Source organism: Chionomys nivalis, chromosome 13 (assembly GCF_950005125.1).
Source record: "Chionomys nivalis chromosome 13, mChiNiv1.1, whole genome shotgun sequence".
Lineage (NCBI taxonomy): Eukaryota > Metazoa > Chordata > Mammalia > Rodentia > Cricetidae > Chionomys > Chionomys nivalis.
In genome coordinates this window covers 9,289,447-9,311,300 of record NC_080098.1, presented here as the reverse complement: position 1 = coordinate 9,311,300, position 21,854 = coordinate 9,289,447, and the positions used below count along the sequence as shown (strand labels likewise).

The 21,854-nt window shown below is 41.7% G+C and overlaps 1 protein-coding gene across 2 annotated transcripts in view; it reads left to right on the top strand.

The window, feature by feature from the left end:
* Positions 1-352: 352 nt before the first annotated feature.
* Positions 353-21,854, top strand: part of Pdss1 (decaprenyl diphosphate synthase subunit 1) — a 37,009-nt gene continuing 15,507 nt past the window's right edge. Inside the window, exons 1-7 of one of the 2 annotated variants that reach the window (XM_057787001.1) lie at positions 353-598; positions 7,016-7,080; positions 7,470-7,590; positions 11,568-11,698; positions 16,939-17,080; positions 18,553-18,664; positions 18,758-18,867. In XM_057787001.1, coding sequence (XP_057642984.1) covers positions 470-598; positions 7,016-7,080; positions 7,470-7,590; positions 11,568-11,698; positions 16,939-17,080; positions 18,553-18,664; positions 18,758-18,867 — 810 coding nt within the window. In that variant the 5' untranslated portion in view covers positions 353-469. Of the gene's footprint in view, positions 599-7,015; positions 7,081-7,469; positions 7,591-11,567; positions 11,699-16,938; positions 17,081-18,552; positions 18,665-18,757; positions 18,872-21,854 lie in introns of both variants that reach the window. The other variant, XM_057787002.1, reaches the window with a different exon arrangement.

Here is a 21,854-nt window from a genome sequence, read left to right as displayed (position 1 = left end):
ACAAACTGCCAAACTATAGACCTTAACTCTCTAAGGCTTTCAGAACAGAGTCCAAAAGCCGAAGGAAGAGGCCAACTTAGCTTCTGTTTCACAATAACCATCGTAGACTAATTACACGAAGTTGGCACTTCCGAGACGGAGTGCAAAAGTCAACCGAGAACTTGGCAGATCCGGCGCGCGAGGAGCGCTGCGGAAACCGTAGCCTCAGGGTTAGCAGGGACCGGAACCCGATTTCTCGACACTTTGTCCCGAGAGGGACGACAGTTCGGACGCACATTTCTGGTTAAAAGCGGACGGGGCTCCGGGCCGGAGCGAGCAGCCGGAGAGTCGTAGCGAGCGGGAGACCGCGCTGCGGGACTGGAAGGGATTAAGGTGCCACCGCGCGCTTCCGGTGCCCAGCTTCCGGCTCCGGGTCCGGGCCTGGGGCAGAGGCGGAGCCACTGCCTGCCGCGACTTTCAGACTCGTACTATGGCTACGCGCTGGTGGTGCTGGCGGCGGGGCTGCTCCTGGAGGCCGGCGTCCGGGAGGCCGCGGCCGGGACGCCCTGGCTGTGCGGGGCCGCTCGGGATGCGCGCCGCCTCGGACACCCGCGCGCAGGTGAGGCCAGGACACGCGCTCTGCCGGCGGCGTAGAGGTCACCGCGCCAATGACAGCAGGCGACCGAATGAATGGGAGGACGCGCACGTGCGCCCGGGCCTGGCCCGCTGTGTCCGCTGGGAGGGACGCCGGGGGTGCGGGGCCAGTCGCGGGGCCCGAAGTGCAGAGCTGCCCCGGCCCCCGGGGGACATGGGGGCTGAAGTGGGAGCGGCGGAGCGCAGCCCTGTTAGTCACGGAGACCGGGTGTGTCGGGACGACGCAGTTCCTTCCTCAGACACAGCCAGAGCCAAAGGGACCTCTGCTCTCATTTTCCTAGCAATTTCGGATGCAGTTAGCCTTAGGATTCGGGAAGGGTGTGCGGCGATGCAAGGTTGATGCTAGTTGGGGTGGACCCGAATTCAGTGCTGCAGGTGTTTCGGAGGGAAAACACACCTGAAAGGCGCTGGAAGGACACTAGAAGGAGATGAGCTGGAGGGTGGCATGGGAGACCTATGACTTCCTCGAAGTAAAATCATTATCTAAGAATGAGTCCTCGAAATCCTCCCCTGCTGCATTTGCCTCCGGTTTCGTTTTTCTCCCCATCGGATTAGCACTGTAAATGGTAATGTATTCTGGTTCTGTGTGAGTGGAGTTAGCCCAGCCGTTGGCATTACCGGACAACATTCTCAGACTGACTTTTGAAGCTAGAGTTTTTCACTTTGCGTTTTGGAGACCTTTTCTGCCGCACAGTAATTGAATGAGGGTTCACCTTTCATCTACAAAGAACCCATCCCTTAAATTTGGGTTTCTGATTTTAGTAAGATTTCTTATGCTTCATTTGGCAATGTACTTATCAAATGCTATACCAATATGAAATATGTCGCATTTATAAATACCTGCTTTGTACTAAAGTGGATGCATATATAAAGTTATCCAAGTAAGAATTTAAAGAGAAAATGCAAGCTTATCTACTTAGAAAAGATAATATTTAAGAGAATGTCGTGAGCCATCTCTTTGGGGTGACTTCTGCCGCGATCCCTTCCACGGTGGGTTTCTATGTTCCAGGGTAGGGGCGTGAGGATTAGAACTGTGAGGTAAGATAGCAATTCAGCAAATACTTAATGCCGAACTCTGCCTGAGTCTGCCTAGTGTTTAATTTTCAATACACTTTTATATCCTAATACGAAAGGGGGAAAGAAGGCAAAAGAACTGCTTTAACATGATAAAAAGGACAGTTACTTGCTTCAGTACTTGAGACATCAAACCATTATTTCTTTTTTTTTTTTTGTTATTTTTTTTTATTCTTTTTTAATTAAAATTTCCACCTGCTCCCCGTTTCCCATTTCCCTCCCCTCCTCCCAAATATTGCCCCCTCCCCCCACTTCCCTCCCCCTATCCCCACTCCTCTTCTCCTCCCCCCACTCCATTCCCCCTCCCTCTCGATACTGAAGAGCAGTCCAAATTCCCTGCCCTGCGGGAAGACCAAGGTCCTTCTATCTACGTCCAGAAAGGTGAGCGTCCAAACAGGCTAAGCTCCCACAAAGCCAGTTCATGTATTAGGATCGAAACCTAGTGCCATTGTCCTTGGCTTCTCATCAGTCTTCATTGACCGCCATGCTCAGAGAGTCCGGAATCAACCCATGCTTATTCAGTCCCAAACCATTATTTCTTAAGAAAAATATATGATGTTTGGGGCAGTGAACCCACCCCACCCTAGACTAAGTATCCTGCTGGCAGCCACTCGCTAAGTCAAACCTATTTCCAAAGAAGGAGCAGAAGTATGCTTGAATTCTCTGACCTTTGGTCAGGGTGGAGCAGATCTACCTCTATGGCCATCTTAATGTTCAGAACACCAAGTAATTACACCCTAGGTAGTCACACCTCATATAAACAACTTTGAAAGAGCAAAAGTAAGCTCAAAATCTCTGACCTTCAGACAAGGTGGAACAGGCTCACAGTTTTGGGTTCCCAGCAGAGAAGAAAGGTGTGTAGGGAGAGTCTTAGACGACAGGCTTTGCAAGGTCTGTCTCAAGATTGTAAGCCTTGGGTCTTGGTTTTGATTTCCTTAGATGTGGACATGTTTTGAAGGGTGGCATCCACCATAAGATGCCGCTGCATACTTTTTGCCTTGGCTTTTTGCTTTAACAAAAAAAAAAATAAAGGAAGGAAGATGAAAAAGATGCTCATCAGGAAACCTCATCCATGGAAAAGGTGCTTTTCTGGAAAGAAGCTGTCATTGGCTTCCATATCTGTCTCCTTGAGCAAACATAGATGGTGCCAACATGTTCATTTTCCTCTATAAATATATTAGAATCAGCTGTCTGCTTCAGGCATGAGTGCTTTAGTTACTTCTGGTCTCTCAAGGACTACAGACGTTAAGAACAAAGAGCAACAGTAATTAAGCCAACTTCAGCTCTCCAGCGTTAGGTATTGTTCTGTAGCCCACTGTGGCCGGGAACTCATTATGTGGCCAAGTATGGCCTCAGATGCACAGGAGTTGTCCAGCCTTAGTTCCCACCCCTTCCCTAGTGCAGTGCTGAGATTGCAGACCTGAGTGACCACACCCAACTCTATCTTTGATTCATATTGAACTTATTCTCTTGTTTTAAAAAGTCAGTTCTTAGCTAGGCCTGTAATGCTAGCACTCGGCAGATAGGAGGGAGGATCAGGAGTTTAAGGTAATCCGTGACTACTGATGAGTTCAGTGCCAGACTGGGATGTGTGAGACCTTAAAAAAAGGTTCATCTTTAGGGGCAGAGTTGACTTTCAAAGAGAGTAAGTGATGGGAAAAGAGGGAATGGAGTGGAAGTAGAAGGTCGGTGAGCCACAGAACTGGTTGCACAGCCTCATTTTAATACTGTGATTCTCTCCCTTTGGAAATGCTGCCCTGAGGTAGAATACAGAATACAATTTGATTTGAATAGATACTGTCTTTAATCTTGGCTATGGAGCTGAGGGTGTAATTGAATAGATACTATCTTAAATTTTTCTGTATAGCTGAGAGTTGTAGTCCAGTGGTAGAACAGTTGTCGGACATTGGCAAAGTTCTGGGATGAGCCCCAGTACAGCAAAGTAAATAAAAATAAATGCATGCTGTATATTGTATTCTCAGCTAAGTACTTTATAATATATTTATACTTTATATGTTTTTATATATTTATATATAATACTTATAAATATTTGTAAATATATAATATATAAATATATTTATTTATAAATATATGATATTTATAAATATGAATATAAAATATATTTGTGAATATTATGTATTATATTTATATAATATGTTTTATATAATATATGTATACTTTATATATATAAACATATATATTTTATCTACGCTCTAAGATTCAGCATCTCTTTCCGTGAGTAATTATGGATAGAAAGATGTTACAAAGTGGCCCAGCCAGAAATTTTTGTTATTTGTGCCGAGCTCTGTCCTCTGAAGACTATACAGTTAACAACAGTCTTTAAGATGCCACTTGCTAGGCAGAGTGGTACACTCCATGCTACCCCAGCCTTTGAGAGTCTAAGGCATAAGGATCCTAACTTAGGCTGTGCAATAAGATACTATCTTAAGACCCTGGCTGGGGTGGAGAGCAGTCCTTAGTTATATGTTCTGTAGTAAAGCATCACCTTTGTGTAAATTAACTACTTAGGAAGTCCAACAGAAGTCGGTGGCCTAAAGAGTGCAGCGGCAATCTGAAATCCTAGCTTTTAGGGAGACTGAAGTAGCCAGACTATGAGATCAAAGCTAGCTTATGCTACCTATCAAAACTTCTATCCCTAAAGGGGGGAAAGTAGGCTGTCCTATAATGATAAAATCAAAAGAGAGAACTACTATAATTTTGGGGATACTACAGTTATCTGTAGGTCATAAATATTCTTAGTAATTTAGATGTAATGAATAAATATAATTCAGTAGTGGAAACAACAGACCTCAGTTTTCTTTGCTACTGCTTGGCAAAGTCAAAATTTTCTGTTCTTTTAATACAGTTTAAACAATATATGTTTATTCAAACAAAATCATAAAATAAATGCCAAAAATAACTATAACAAGAATCCCCCTCCCCCCACACACAAATTTTATTTGGTTCAAAACAACAGCTTTAACCACTGGCTTACATGTTTCTAAACGCTGTGCTGTCTCTGAGTGCTTACATAGAGGTTTTTAGTGAGACGACACGGAATACAGTTCTGAAGTTACTTCTCTCTTATTATCGTAATCATGCCTTTAAGTCAGTTCTTCAGGCTTGACTTTCTGGCATCTGTTTCCTAGCTTTAAAAACAGTGGGCTGATTAGGTAGCTGGGTAAAGGTGCCCAACTGCCAAGCCTGACCATGAGTTTGGTCCTCGTGACCCGCATGATGGAAGGAAAGAACTTATTTCCTCAAGTTGTCTTTGACCTCCACACATCTGCCACGGCATGTGCATATGCATGCACAGATTTTCACACAAAATAAATGGATAGATGTAATTTTAAAAAAGTAGTTGTGACCAGGTGTGGATATGATGGTACACACCTTTAATCTTGGCACTCAGGAGTAAGAGGCAGCAAATCTGTGAGTTCAAGGCCAGCCTGGAATACATGGTGATACCCTGTCTTGAAATAAACAAAACAGTAGTTGTTAGGCTCTGTGGGAAAAAAAAAAATAATGGTTTTAAAACATAAGACATCATTGCTAAGAAGCAGGTGTTTTCACATTCATCCTTTTTGTCAAGTAGCTTTATTCACAGACGTTATAGAAAAGCCTTTGCCAGATTAGATTAGTAAAGTAGTACTTTTAAAAATCCTTTCATCCTGTCATTAAGAATAGTAATATACAGGGCCAAAGAGATGGCGAGGTAGTTAAGAGCAACTGACCACTATTCCAAAGGGTCTAGGTTCAGTTCCCAGCATCCAACACTCTCTCTGGCCTCCCCGGCACTGCACATATGTGGTGTACAGACATACTGGGCGAAGTTGGCCAAATTGCTTTCTGATCAATGCCAGGAGAACCAAAGCGGGAAACCAGAGGGCTCAAGGCAGCTGAGCACTTGAATGCAGTGTGCATGACAAGGTTCATTTTATTATCATAGCTCCTCTGATAGCAGCTAAGAGTTTACAGTTCAAGAGAGTCTGCTTCATAGCCCAGCATGTTTGGGGTTATAGAAAGCACATTTGTCTTGAGAAAAACGTCTGAGGTATGAGGGTATCATTTACCCTAACTTTTCTCTGGAAACTGAGGAAGACCTCAAGCATTTTTTGGCATTCCAGAGTCCCTTCTTGAGGAATACCAGCATGAGATGATCCTATGCCCGTGTCACAAATTCATTATATCCCTGTAGAACTTCGTAAACTAGAACACATACATGGAGGCTAAACATCCTCGCACACAAAATAAAGATAAAGTCGTTAAAGAATAGTAATATTAATTGCTAGAATCAGTATTTGTTACCACCTTTGAGTTCTTTGGAAGTGGTGTACTATAATTCTTTGATATTCTCTTTGAGCCTTTTTATGTATCCCAGGTTGACCTTGAACTTGTGGTCCATCTGCTTCCCTGACCTCCAAGTGCTGGGATTACAGGTCTACCCTTTCTTGCCCCGGGATTGCTGGATCTTTGATCATATTACCCAAAGGCCCTTGAGGTTGGTGGTGGGTTGTCTTTGTCATATACACACAGCACGTGTTCTACCACTGGGCTAGTACACCTAGTCCATTCATTTATTAGACATTACTTACTCAGAAGCACTATTTCCAAATATGTGTAATAACCATAAATTAACATAGACAGCATCTGTGTAAATGTCAATTCCTTAATGTTAAAATCTTTTCCTAACCATCCCCCATGATGCTTTTGGATCTGTGTGTTTTGAGAATTTAAAAGATACTCTAATTTTCCCTGTTCTGTGAACAGTCTTAGTTAAATAGGAGGAAATTGTTTTGCTGTGGCTCTTCTGCTTTAGAAATAAATGTGGACCCAGCTTTTAGAGGGATGAATGTGTTGGTACAGAGGTAGTGCTGGAGGTTAGCCCTACAGCCTCTTGAGAAGTGGGTAACTACTCTTCTACTGAGCTTTCCCTGGCTCTCTTTTCTTACTTAGAGATAGGATCTCACTAAAAGTGGCTTGGGATAACCTTGAACTCACTGTTGTCCAGGCCAACCTTCAATTTGGGATCCTCCTGCCTCAGTTTCCTGAGTAGCTGGGATTACAAACCTGCAACACCAGGACTGACTCCTGCTTTTGTCTGATTTCCTGTGTTCTGATAGGACGTGTATTGCCTTCATAATAGGGAAAGCGAGCTTCTAACTGCCCTTTTTCTCTTAGGGCTAGCACCCTCTTATAAATGGCTAACTAAGTGATAACATTTGTTGTGAGTTATGGGGATAGTTGTTGTTATGAACAAGTTTTCCAGGAATATTCTTACAAGTTTCTTTATCCTTTTGTTTTATAGATGCCTTATTTTAGCCTAGTGAAGACTTTAACATCTGCCTTCCCAAATGTGCATAGTATATCACAGTAAGTTTATAATCTATCTTGGAGCTGCAAAGACAATCACAGTAAACTTCTATTTTCATTTTCCTTAGCCTAGGCTAACAAATTAACAAATATATTTAAGTAAAAGCCCTGATAGTCTGCTTTATATGATCTCTGCCAGTTGAGTTCTACTCAGAATACAATGAATATAATATAGTCTTTCTCTGTTGGCTCTCAAGGTCCTGTTCAGTAAAATGACCTATTAATGTATTATTTAGCAAATAAGAATTCTGTGTGTTTCTAAATTATGATATCTTTTCAGATTCATGTTTGATTTCTAGCAAGTCTAAGCTTCATTTTTCACCATATAAATACGCATGTGCATGTAATACTTAAAACTGGAGTCGTGTGTGCATCTTCACTCACCTCAGGTTCCGTCAACGGACACCAGCAGTGTGCTGTTGTAGTCAAACACAGAGTGGTGAGAAATACACTGATCCTTTTCAACTTGGCTGGAGAGACTTGAAAGGTCTGTATGAAGACATTAGAAAGGTAAGGGTTTATTTTACTGAAATTGAGTAACATTTTAGGATTACAACCAAACAATACAGCCGTTTCATGGTGACTCGGTGATGTGGGATTCCCCTCTGTATACAATTGGTTAATAAAGAAGCAGCTTTCGGCCAATGGCTTAATAGAATATAGCCAGGCTGAAAAAAATATAGAGAGAGTAGGCAGAGTCAACGAGGAGCCATGTAGCCACCACAGGAGGCAGATGCCTCCACCAGAACCCTCCAAAACTTTGCGGGTAGCCACGACCTCATGGTGCTGCACAGATTAATGGAGATGGGTTAGTTTGGGAGATAGGGGCTAGCTAGATATACACTTAAGCTACTGGCCAAACAGTATTGCAATTAATATAGTTTCTGTGTGATTATTTCGAGTGTGAGTGGCCAGGAACAAACAGTGGCCTCAGCCAACAACTCACACTTACAATTCCAGCACTTGGTAAGCTGAGACAAGAGGGCCACTGCAAGTTCAAGGCTAGTTGGGATAACATAGTGAGTTTCTAGCTAGGGTAGGCTACTCTATGAAACCGTATCTCAAATAACATTAAGGTATTTGATCCATTGGCTGACTTTTGTGTGGGGTAAGAATCAGAGATCTAGTATTATCATTTAGCGTGTATATGTCCACTGTCCCAGCACTATTTGCTGAAGGGTTTGTATTTTGGGCATTTTTGTTAAAAATCAGGTATCTGTAGCGTAGCGGGTTTAATTCTGGATTCTTTATTCTATTCCACTTACCTCAGTGTCTGTTTGCTACTATTGCTCTGTAGTATAATTTGACATCATTGCTCTGACCTCTGGGATAGTTTGTGCTTCTATATGGATTTTAGGGTTGTTTTTCTACTTCTGTTAAAAATGCCATTAGAGGACCAGGGAGATCATTCAGTGGGTTAGGGCACTTGCAGCCGAGCTTGGCCACCTGACTTATTAGGTTCCCCAGGAACTACTCGTGGAAAAGAAAGCAGGTCCTACAGGTTGTCCTCTAACCTGCACATTTATCATGGCAGACAGGTACATGCTTAGTACTCATTAATACATAAATTAATTTTGAAAATGAATGTCATTAGAATTTTGAGCACAAATGCTTTTAATCTATAGACAGCTTTTGATGTATAGCCATTTTCATTATCTGTGAATGATCCTTCCACCTTCTAGTGTCTCTTTTATTGCTATAGAACTTTCACTGTAGGGGTCAAGTTTATTACTGCGTTTAAATTGTTATCATTTCTGAGTTTTCTTAGAGGGTCTGGAGAGTATTATATATAGGATCATGCAAACTATAGGGATAGTTGACTTTTTCTTTTTCAGTTTGTGTCCCTTTGATTTCTTTCTCATCTTACTTAGCTAGCCAAGACTTCAAGCACTATATTGAATAAGGAGAGGAAAGTGAATACCCTTGTCTCTTCTGCCTTTAGAAAAATTATTTTTTGAGTTTTTTTCCCATTTGAGTAACATTAATGACTTTTTGTTTTTGTAAACATTATGTTGAGGTATGTTTCATCTATTCCTGATTTCTTTGAGACTTTTAAAATATTCTATATTTTTTAAAAATATTTTTTAAATATTTTTGTAATCATATTTAAGGATTTCAAACTAAAGCCATATAAACTACATTTGTTGTATTACTGGAAAGGATCAATTATCCCTTCTTATTTTAAATCCAGAAGGAGCTCCAACAAAGTATGTAGAGTACAATATGATGGTGTATCATAGGCATGTCCCATTAACAAATCCAAATGATTTTTTTAACTTTTTTTTATTTATTCTTTGTGTCTTTCACATCATGCACCCTAATGTCACCCATCTCCCATACCCTCTCATCCACCCTCTGCCCCTGCAAACCCCCCTCCCCCCAATGAAACAAACTAAAATTTAAGATAAAAAAAGGAAAAAAAAACATAAGGGGAAAATCTAATCATGGAAGCTGTAGTGACATAGTGAGTCCCGCAGTAAACCCCTTTACCCATATATCTTTACATGCAGGTGTTCATTGCATAGGATCATTGGTTTGGTTAGAGGCCCCTCGTCTCTGTTACACTAGCCACACTGGGCCCTCACTGGGCCTCTTCCAGGACATCCCCTTGCCGCCTTGTGTCATGAAGATCCTACAGCCCTGTGTCCACGGGACACACACACACCCCTGTGCTGGATGTCGGGGTGGGCCAACACTTAACTCGGGTTCTGGGCCCGGATTTACAGGGTTGGTCAGCCTGCCAGCTCTCCCCAGTCCTTACCACCAGGGTGAGTTCTCCAGCATTGCCATGGCTGGTTCACCCCTTGAACTTACGAGCAAGGTCAGAGCTAGTTTTCTGACTTTCACATCATCAGGATTGGTTTTCCCACACTTACACCTCGACACTGCGTTGCCCAGTCGAGATGTAGGGACCTCTCTCCTGAGTGTTGCAGCTGATGGGACGCAGGGACAGCTCTCCCACCTGAGGGGTGGAGGAGAGATTCTCTCCCCCATCCATGCTGTCACATGAAAAATGTGTAGTCTGGATAGTTCTCTCATGTTCAGAAGTTCAGGACAGGCTCACCCACACCTCCACCAACAGGGTTGGTGCCCAGGCATCTTCACCTTGCCCCCACCACCACACTGCAAACAAGGGAGGCAGTACTAGTTATGCCCCTCTCATGCCCTTAGGACTGACTCATCCATGTCCCTGTCTACAGGGACTCTACAGTCCTGTCCTCTCTGCCTTTAGTGGTATCAACACAGACAAGGGCCATGAACCTAGGCATGAGCCCTAGCAGCAGCCCAGACCTAGACATCACCATGTCACTGAGTGGCAACCAAGCCATCCACCTCAGCCCACCCTTCACCACCTTCACTTCTTCAGATCTGCCTCTGTCCACAGGACATGAGCCATTCTCTCTCTCTTCCTCTCCCTCCCATAACACACCGTATCTGTGCTCACCATAACAGTGCCCCGTCTACCCATGTTTTTCTTGAGGTGGGGGCAGGGGGTGCTACTTGTGGGTCTCTTTGCTCCACGCAGTCCGTCATGGCACTAGGCAGGACCATGTTTCTTCCTTGGAATCCAGGGTGGTTCACTCTGGGCCTGTGCGTGGGGATATACTATCTTTTTAAACTGTTTGTCTATCATCCAGCACTTGGTAGGTCTTAGATTCCAGGACTTCACAGCAAGGACATAAGTCAGATAATGGTAATGAGTTGTCTCCCTGACTCAGTAGGAAGTTTCCCACAGTCAAGCAAACCATGAACCTTTGGAATAGCTTCTGCTAACATAGACTCAGTCACTGATCTGTATTCTGACCTAGCTGTCCTCTTATCTGCTGGCTCCCCATCCAGGATACTTCTGGTGTTTCCTAGGCTCCCACACTTCACTGTTGACAAAGGTTTCTGTTCTGCCCGATCCTGCAGTCATTCTGTCCCAAAGAAACTCACAGAGGTCTGCATTAATTATAAACTGGTTAGCCTATTAGCTCAGGTTTCTTATTAACTCTTACATCTTAACTTGTCTGTGTTAGCCATGTGGCTTGGTACCTTTCTCAGTGAGGCATTCTCTTCTTGCTTCCTCTGCATCTGGGTGATGACTGCAGACTGAGCCTTTCCTCTTTCCAGCATTCTCCTGTTCTTGTCACCCTGCCTATACTTCCTGCCTGGCTACTGGCCAGTCAGTGCTTTATTAAACCAGTACAAGTGACAGATCTTTACAGGGTACAAGACTTTGTACTGTCCTCTGCCTTCCCAGTTGCTTTGTAGCTCTCTGTTCCTTTCTTTGTCCTGTTGTCACTTGCTATCATGAGGCAGGTACCAATACCTGCCCTAATACTGACACCACACCACTTGGTGCAAAGCCAGGTTGTGTGTGTGTGTGTGTGTTGAATTTCTCAATTGAAATGAGTACACTAAAATAAAACTGAAGTTTTGAAGAAAACAAAGATCTGGTCTGCATGATTGTAATGCCGTGCTAACAAGAAGATAATATATTTCAGGAGCTTTGCATCTCCACCAAAGAACTGAAGGACATGTCTGAATACTACTTCGATGGCAAAGGAAAAGCTGTTAGACCGATTATCGTGGTGCTAATGGCCAGAGCATGTAATATTCATTATAATAACTCCCGGTGAGTTACTTTATTCTGTGTTTTTGTTGTTCTTTTCTTTTGGAAAGTTGTCCTTCATAAAGTTATTAGTTAATTGCTCATTTAAGAAACAGCATCTAAGAATTTACTAAACCATGTGTCAATTCTGACTGACTCACTAAATAAACATTTTCTTTTTCAGACTTTTAGATGTCAATAGTAGAAAACTTGAGTTGCAAATAAGTATAATAGAAACATTTGAAAGCCAGTTTATGTTGACTGATATTTCTGTCCCTGCCCCATGCCATTTGTTGACCGATTTCTGTTGACTGAGGTTTCTGTCCTGCCCAGTCCTGCAGCCGTTCAGTCCCAAAGAAATACACCGAAGTCTACATTAATTATAAACTGATTGGCCTAGTAGCTCAGTCTTCTTATTAACTCTTAGAACTTAGCTCATAATTCTTGTCTGAGTTATCCACGTGGCTTGGTACCTTTTTCGGTGAGGCAGTCACATCTGGCTTGCTCTGTGTCTGGGTGACAGCTGCAGGCTGACTCTTGTCCCAGAATTCTCCTGTTCTCATTGAACCGCCTATACTTCCTACCTGGCTACTGGCCAATCAGCATTTTATTAAAAATAATACAAGTGACAGGGTACAGACCATTGTCCCACAGCAAGTTTATTTGCCCATTAGAAAATAAAGATTCCAAGATATGTAGTTATTCACTTAACCATTATAAACATAGGCAGCTACCCCAAACTTGATCTAATTTTGTGCTGTTCTGTTATTATCAGGGGTAGTGCATGCATACACCTTGGATTGACTGCTTTCTTATGATTTCATTGTGCAGAAAAGAAATGTTTAAAGAAAGCATAGCTGGTAGCCCTCAAATCTTGAGTGTAGATAAACATTTAGCATTAAAGGAAATATTAAAAGGAAAAGTGTTCCCCATTGCCTTGCATGGCCCGACCTTTTTCTTATTCTCCTCTGTTCCTATGTTTGATAATTCAGTATGTATCCACATTCTGCTTTTTACTTATTACCTTTTTGTGTGGAAGGGGGAAGCAGGGGCAGTGATGCTGCAGTAGTTTTCCCCAGTGGTACCTATGATCTCCCCAACCAGTCTTTTTTTTTTTTTTTATTTTCGAGACAGGGTTTCTCCGTAGCTTTTGGTTCCTGTCCTGGAACTAGCTTTTCTAGACCAGGCTGGCCTCGAACTCACAGAGATCCACCTGCCTCTTCCTCCCAAGTGCTGGGATTAAAGGCATGCGCCACCACCGCCCAGCTCACAATCTTTTTTTTTTTTTTTTTTATCAGATATGAATTCCGTCCTGGCCTTCAGATCCACTCAGAAATCAGTTGGTTATTCTACATAACATATTTGCTACTATTGTACCAATGGACTCATGTTCTTTGACATAAGATGATGGATCAGAAGGTCAAGTTTGAAGGCATTCTTCCTATATCCCCTTTTGTTAAGCAATTTTTTAAAAGATTTATTTACTTATATGTATAGTGTTTTGCCTGCATATACACCTGCAGGCCAGAAGAGGGCATCAGATCTAATTAGAGATGGTTGTAAGCTACCATGTGGTTACTGGGAATTAAATGCACGACCTTTGGAAGAACAGCCAGTGTTCTTAATCGTTAAGCCGCCTCTCCAGCCCTTCCTATACTCTTATATTGAAGACAGTTTTCTTTTTAAAGAGGATCTTGCAAAAAAAAAAAAAAAGAGAGAGAGAGGATCTTGCTTTGTTTCATCTTCCTCGATAACTTAATGAAGAGGAGAAAGGGTTCTGAAGGGTTTGCTGAGTCATTGCATATAGAGGGTGCAGCCAGGTTTCAAGCCTGTTTCTCATGCTGTGTTATCTGCCACCTCTTCCAGTTGCTGGGAAGGTGTGACAGCTGTTTCCCAGCAGGAAAGAGGAACAGCATCGGCTTTCCCGAGGCATGACTCAGCTTGGCTCTGCAACTGTCCCCTTAAAGACAGTGTTAACTTTTTTGGTAGTCTATAAATTACTGTCAGCAGTCCCACCATCATGCTTCATTCAGGGTAAGCAGTGGCCATAATTTCCAGATATAAGCTAGAAACCATAAAAATGTAATTGTATAGGGAAAAGGATAAAATTATGATAATGCTGGCTTCTTGTTGAGTGCTCACTCTTTCATCCTTCCGGTAGGAGCCCTATTTGTTGACATAGCTTCTCATAGTGGAAATGGTGCTCAGCTTGGGAATACATGGCAAAACTCGATTTTTTTAGAAATAAATTCTACCACTAATTAGTAAAAGTATGTATTTTGTTAGACTGAAATCCAGTTGAGATAATATTTTAGAAAAATGTTTATATTTTAAAACATATATTTTTCTGTGCATTAACTCAAAGAAAATAGAGCCAAGTAAATTTGCCTAGATGATGTCTGCTTCCAAAACTGGTACATTCAGCACAATCACCTGCACATTGACTTTCTCTTTCACCAATGCAGTGTCTGGTGTTGGTGTTGGAGATCAAACCCAAGGCCTCTCATGTGTCAAGAGCCCTCTTTCCCGGGAGCCATGCTGTCCGCAGCCCCTCTGGGCTGGCTTTATGTGATGATCTGACTGTACCTACTATGGCTTTTTCTTGACTTTTCCTCCTTGAAAGTGTCTCCTGTGATCTAGAAATACTTGGAGCTACTATGCTTTAAATTGTGAAATTTAATATATAGCATTTAATATTAGATAAGTTATTATTTATAAAAGCAATTAATAATTTATACAATAGTATATGATTATATTTAATATAACAAGCATCTTATAGTTGATGTTGGGGTGGAAGCAGTTAAGAGGCTAAGACTGGGTTCTAAAGCTGTAGACTGCCTCGGCGGGTCATTAGTCTAGGGATTGTAACCCGCCTGGCTGGTCAGTTATTCCAGGGTCCCAGAGAGGCGCTACCTAAAAGACATGGGCAGGAGACAGGAAGGAGGCCAAGCAGAGTTCTTGTCAAAGCCTCCGTTTATTAGCGTCATGGTTGTGGCTTATATAGCCCCTGGATGAGGAATTTGGGTTGGGATGGGGGCAGAGGCAGGAAGGATCCAAACCGGTCACGAGGTCGTTGGCCAGGAGGTTATGATCGGTCACAAGTTGACGCACCTAGTTCTCTAGATAGTTGGAATGTGGGGCAGGTTCCGCTAACAGGTAGCTCTCTGTTAACAGATAATTGGGTGTGGGATAGGCTCTGCCAATAAAACAGTTCTAAATACCGTTAAGGTGTGGGGCTCTCTGCAAATTCCCCAGGGCAATGGTCCCTGCAATAATTTTGGGGGGAAATGGCTCCTGACATAAAGCTTTGGGCAAGACAAAGCAGCACATCATCCCATTTTAAAGTCCTGTTTAAATAAGGTCAGAAGATGCTCGCATGGTGGCTGCTAGGTATCGTGAGTGCCTGCATCATTTTCATGAGTCTGTTTGTCATGACTTTCTGCTGAGCCTAAGGAATTGGAATGAGCACTGCTTATGCAGATGTTCAGATGAGATCGTTAAAGAAAAGGCCATTTGTTGTGCCTCTTTCCTCCCTTCAGAAAAATACAACCCTATGATAAACATTTGCTTAGTACATGAATCAGATGTTATGTTTTTAGTATAAAAAGAAATACCACTGTATTTCTCCAGTTTGATTTTATTGAAATTCAGTTTTTTACAGTCCCTGTACATGGTGTTAAACGACTGTGCTTCAGAAGAAGCCAGAAGTCAGCGGTGCGCTGCTGCAGTCACAGCTTCTTGGGGAGAGGGGAGAAGATGGCTTAAGAGCCCACGACTCGACATAGTCCCTGTTCAGGAAAAAAAGAAATTAGAGCATTTCTTTTCAATGTTAAATTCACATCGCTGTGTCATCTTGAGAGTTCTTATCCTGTAATTTATGAGGAGAAATGAACTCAGATTTCTTACGAAGTTAAATATGAGTTAAAAAGAAGCTATTGGTCATACCATACTCATTTAAGATAGCTTTGTGCATAGTGGCATTTGGTTCTTTAAGATATATTTTGATAATATTGTGTGTGTCTGTGTGTTTGTGTGTATGTCTGTGTGTGGCCGTGTGCCCATCAAACTCTTGATATTTGGTTCTTTAAGACATTTCATACTGAGGCAGAAGATACAACTTAGCGGTTTGAGCACTTCTTGTTCTTGTAGAGGACGTGAGTTCAGTTCCCAGCATTTAACATGGCAGCTTATGATACCAATAATTCTAGTTTCAGGGGATCGGACATCCTCTTCTGACCTTGGGCTGACACATGTGTGGTGCACAAGCATACATGCAAGCAAAACACTATACATTAAAAACAAGCAAAACCTTCATACCATACAAACCACATTTTGTAAAATATTTTTAGTGTGTGTGTGTGCGCGCGCGCGCGTGCGTGCATTCTGTGTATGGGCACATGCATCCTAAGGTGTGCGTGTGGGGGTCCATTGTAGGAGTCAGTTGCCTTCCACTGTGGGGTCTATGGATTGAACTCAGCTTGTCAGGCTTATTTAGCTCCTGGTCCACTCAATGGTCCCAGCCCTAAAATTGTAAACTGATTGTAAATTTGGACATCTGACCAAGACCTCTTCTTGTGGACAGAGAGATGATTTTCTTCCACCCAATGGCCAGGCTTTTAAGATGTTTACCATTTTTTATTTATTTATTTATTTATTTTATTTTTTTATTTATTGTTTTATTATGTATACAATATTCTGTCTGTGTATATGCCTGCAGGCCAGAAGAGGGCACCAGACCCTATTACAGATGGTTGTGATCCACCATGTGGTTGCTGGGAATTGAACTCAGGACCTTTGGAAGAGCAGACAATGCTCTTAACCTCTAAGCCATCTCTCCAGCCCCCTTATTTATTTATTTATTTATTTTGATTTTTGAGACAGTGTTTCTCTGTAGCTTTTGGTTCCTGTCCTGGAACTAGCTCTTGTAGACCAGGCTGGCCTCGAACTCACAGAGAGCCGCCTGCCTCTGCCTCCCGAGTGCTGGGATTAAAGGCATGCACCACCACCGCCCGGCTGATGTTTACCATTTTTAAAGTGAAAATTCTAGTGTTATATATAACATTATATATGATCTGAGTCTCTAGATCATTAGAATGTTCTCCAAATAACAGAAATGGCTTTATAGGACAGCCAATATTTTTATGCAGTTTCTCTTAGAGAAATAAAATTCTTTATCCTAGATCCGATATCCACTTCTCACAAGATGATTGCTGAGAAGGTTGTAGGAGGCGTCTGTTTAAAAAGCATTGCTTTCTGTTAACTAGAGATGTGCAAGCCAACCAGCGCGCCATAGCCTTAGTTGCAGAAATGATCCACACTGCTAGTCTGGTTCACGATGATGTTATTGACGACGCAAGTTCTCGAAGAGGAAAACATACAGTTAATAAAATCTGGGGTGAACAAAAGGTATGATGGGTTTTATTGTTGCTTTGGAAATAATTTCTTACCAAATTACATGTTATGGGATTGCATTTGCATTTCAGATTTATAAAACACTCTTGTTTGAACGTGGTCTTTGGAGTTTCCAAGAAGTGTCTGTGTTTTCTCTGTAACAGTGCTTGACAGCAAAAAACAAACTCGGTGTTTCTCCTTCTTAACTGTGCGTTTCATTAGAATTCCTTCTAGTTATAAGGAAAGGCATCTTCATGGTATTTCTTGGGGAATCCTACATTTTTCTGTTTGACTCAGATTGCCTACATTCATTTGAACCCGTAAGCATGTGTTATTTGCTGCATGTTCAATAATATCAAAGCAAATAAAAACTACAAAAAAGAAAAATCTCAGAAATAGTGTTCTACTATCAAAACTTACCTTTTTAAAAGAGGTTCTAATAAGATTTGGTTTACACATACACACATATATGAAATTTTTATGTTTGATATATTAAATATATATCATGTTTTGCCTGCATGTATATTTGTACATCACTTGTGTATCTGGTGTACAAGGAGGTCAGAAGAGGGCATTGGATCCCCTGGTAGCGGGTTAACACATTTTAGAAACCACCATGTGGGTGTTGGGAATAAACCGTGGGTCCTCTGAAAGATCAGCCAGTTCTGTTAACTTCTGAGCCATCTCTCCAGCCCCTATATATTTATTTTTAAGCATATTTCTCATTTTATTAGCGTTGCTTTAAGGGAACATGCAAAATAGGGGCTTGGAGTTGAGGATTTATAAATTATGGGTAGAGAATGCAGTTGAACACATGGAAAGGAGGATGTGCAGGTCCTCTATGATCAGCACACATTCACCCGCACCTGTGCCTCCATTGGCCATCTCACCTACTTAGAGCATCGGGTTCCCTCCTATGCTGGCTGTGCTTTAATGGGAATGAGTTGTACAAAATGATAATTAGTAAGCTTATATTAAACAGCGCTATTCCAGATAATAGTGAACAGATAAATACTAAAATGATTGTTTTGGGCAGGGATGTAGTTCTGTTGGTAGAACACATGCTTAGCATATAAAGAAGCCCTGAATTCACCCCTAATGTTTCATGAATGGGGTGTGCCCGGCACTCAGGAAATGGAGGCAGAAAAACCTGACGTTCAAAGTTCACTTTGGCTGCATAACAAGTTGGAAGACAACCTAGCTTTTTAAAAAAATTACATTCTCTAAGTGAAAATTTCTGTGAACTCTAACATTTCTGTGTAGCAGGAGTAGTACTGATGCATATCTTCAGATACGCAGAGTAATGTGCATCTGTAGACGGTGTACTTGGCTATACCATACAACCGACTGCATATATATAGCTGATAACTTGTTCTGGGCACATTAGGATCCTGGGGATCAAACCTGGGCATGCTAGGGAGGTGCTTAACTACTGAAAGAGCTGTGAACTTTTTATCTGTAAAGGGTTTTTTTTTTCCTTTTTCCAGGCTGTTCTTGCCGGAGATTTAATTCTTTCTGCAGCTTCCGTAGCTCTGGCACGGATTGGAAACACAGCTGTTATATCTATTTTAACCCAAGTTATTGAAGATTTGGTGCGTGGTAAGTTGATTCTGACTTTTCTGTTTTATTCAATCCTGGTTTTAGCCAGGCAGTAAAAAGCATATCTCAAGTAACCATTCTCCTTCTTCATAGGTGAATTTCTTCAGCTAGGGTCGAAAGAAAATGAGAATGAAAGGTTTGCCCACTACCTTGAAAAGACCTTCAAGAAGACGGCCAGTCTCATAGCCAACAGTTGTAAAGCAGTATGTACGTTCTGTCTTTTTTCAAGTTGAAAAAAGCCCACACTTACTGTTTGGTAGCTAATCTCCTAGACATCTAATTAGAGAATCTTAAAATAGCATCCTAAAGTCTCAAAAAGTCAGAGGAAAGATTGCATCCCAGACAACTTCTGATGTGTTTTCATTTTTTTTTTTTTTTTTTTTTTTTTTTCGAGACAGGGTTTCTCTGTAGCTTTGGTGTCTGTCCTGGAACTAGCTCTTGTAGACCAGGCTGGCCTGAACTCACAGAGATCCGCCTGCCTCTGCCTCCCGAGTGCTGGGATTAAAGGAGTGCGCCACCACCGCCCGGCGTGTTTTCATTTTTGTTGTCTTCTTTTGGTATGGAAATAATGAACTTTTCTTTCATCTTTCCTCCCCCAAGAATCAGTCAAAACTCCTGCCAGTCTAGACTGGCAAGATAGCTCAGCAGGGAAGCTCTTGCCACACAAGCCTGAGGTTAGATCCCTGGAACCCAGGAGAGGAGAGAAGTGTTTCCAGGGGCTGTATTCTGGCTGTGGCACCTGTGTGTCCATACTGAAGCATGTTACATGTTAAGTCAATATATTTCCCAGTCAGAACAATGTGGCATTCTGAGCAGCTCTCTGTCATAGTTGTTCTCACCCATTGTTTCTGAAATGTTACTCTTAAAAATAAATTATCACATATATATTTACCTAGGAGACAATTGTTTTAACTGTTAGATTCCACTAGTATTCTATATACTTGTTAATATATACATAGTGGACCTAACCAATTATGTCTCCTATACAAAAGCTATAACTTTCAGAGTATAAATTGAGTAATAACATCTTCCTCTCGCAGTCTCCCTGGTCTTCCTCACCTCCTCTTTGTATTGTGCTCTCTGCCTCTAAGCTTTATCCAAATGTTTAAATCAGTGTCTTTAATCTGTGTATTAAAATGTGTGATAATCATTGTTAATTCACACATACAGAACAGTCTCTCCGTAAACTATCCTATGAGAAGCCATGTTGGCGCATGCCTATACCCTAGCAGAAACAGGAAGATTGTGTGCTCAAGACCAACAGAGCTACATAGTGAGTTTAAGGCCACCCTGGGCTGTAGATGACATCTGTCTCAAAAACAACACATTGTTTATCTAAGCATGTCTCAGACTAACAGGTTTAGTGGAGAAATCTGGGCACGCAGTGGTCCTGTCTAATAGCCCTGTACAATCAAGACAATAAGAGAGACACATAAGGTCAAATGTAAACTATCGCCTTTGAATGTTCTTAGCAAATTATACTAAAAGAGAACCTTTTACTAGTCCCTTGATGATAATGCCTCTATTTTGCCATGCTACAAGGAACATATACACACTGGGTATGGTGACTCATGCCTTTAATCCCAGGACTCGGGAAGCAGAGGCAGGCAGATCTCCATGAGTTCGAAGCTAGCCTGGTCTACAGAATGAGTTCTGGAACAGCCAGTGATGTTACACAGAAAGACCCTGCCTCCAAAAACCAGGGGGGGAAATTCAGTTAAAAAAACATACACTTATGGGCCAGAAAATATACAGAGCATTTGGAAGAGTCCAGAACAGAGAGAAAAGGAAGTAACTTGGACTTTTAAATGTATAACAGGCCCTTGTGAGCAGTGTGAGCAGAGCCTGGAGGCCAGCAAGGACTTTGATATGCAACCACAGGGGTATGTTAGCAGAGGCTTATGTCTCTTCTGCCAGAGGCAGGGGAAGGAAAACCTTTTTCACAAGTTCCTGAAAGATACTAGACTTTTATATAACCACTAGAAATCTTCTGTAGTCCGGCTTTAACACATTCTGGATATATGAACTGCCTGAGACCTGATGCATAGCAAGAAACTAAAGGAAAAAAAAAAGGAACAGTTACCTTTTCGGGAGCTACTCATGTGTTGAGAGAAATTCGTTGATAATTTCATAGGTTTACCACTGCAATTTCGAACTACTAGCAGTAGGTGGAGATGCTGTTACTTCTAAAACACTAAATGAGTATTCTCTGGGCACGAAGGAGCATCTCTACATAGGACCAGGAAGAAAGAAAAGTAACCAAAAAATAAAAGAAGTGTTTGTGCCAGCCACAAGGAGGCGTGCTCACTGTGTCCTTGATGCCTATTAGAATAACGATAAAATCATAGTGCAGGCACTCTGGGTGTCCATTGGTGGAAATATCCCAGAGGTGGAAAGTATTTAAAATGACTATTTTTATGTGTTCTTGGTATTTAAGATGTAGACATCTGAGCAAAGACATTCATGCACAGGAAATTAGATGTGCCAAAGGGGAGATAAGAATTTGGAGATGATGCCCTAGTCTTGCTGCAGCTTGATGTGCTATGGCAAGCTGATATCCATGGGAGTTCTGTCCGTAGTAGCCATGGCAAGGAGTGTGTGGGGATAGGGGAGGGAGGGGAAACTGTGGTTGAACTGTAAAAACAAATAAACAAGCAAACAAAACATTGGAGATGAAGATCATTACAGAAGTCTTGGGAGTCCATAATGCTGTGAGAATTTAAAGGAAGCTTATCAGAATTTTATTTGGTCTACTAAAGACACCATTTTCCCCTTACTTGCCTCCCCACCCCTTTTTATCTACCTATTATGTTTTGACCAAAAGAAATACTAAAATTCAGAGAGGGGGCTGGCTAGAGAAACTGCTTTGAGGCTTTGAATGATATTAAAATCACTTGCTCAGTCAGTCTCCTGTATACAGACATTTAGGTTTCTAGTATTAGACAGTCATAAACTACTGTGTGTGTGTGTGTTGGTGTAAATTTCGAGGCAGTATATGTGTAATTTTGTTAAATACCATCAGATCTCCTTGCATAATGCATGTGCATTACTGTCAGCCATTTGAGTAAATCTAAATAATGTTCAGATCATTGAGGACTATTTGACTTTTTATTTTGTTTTGATTTTTTTTTTATTATATAAGTATTTGGAGAGGTACCTAAATGGCACAGCACATGGTTTGTAGAAGCTT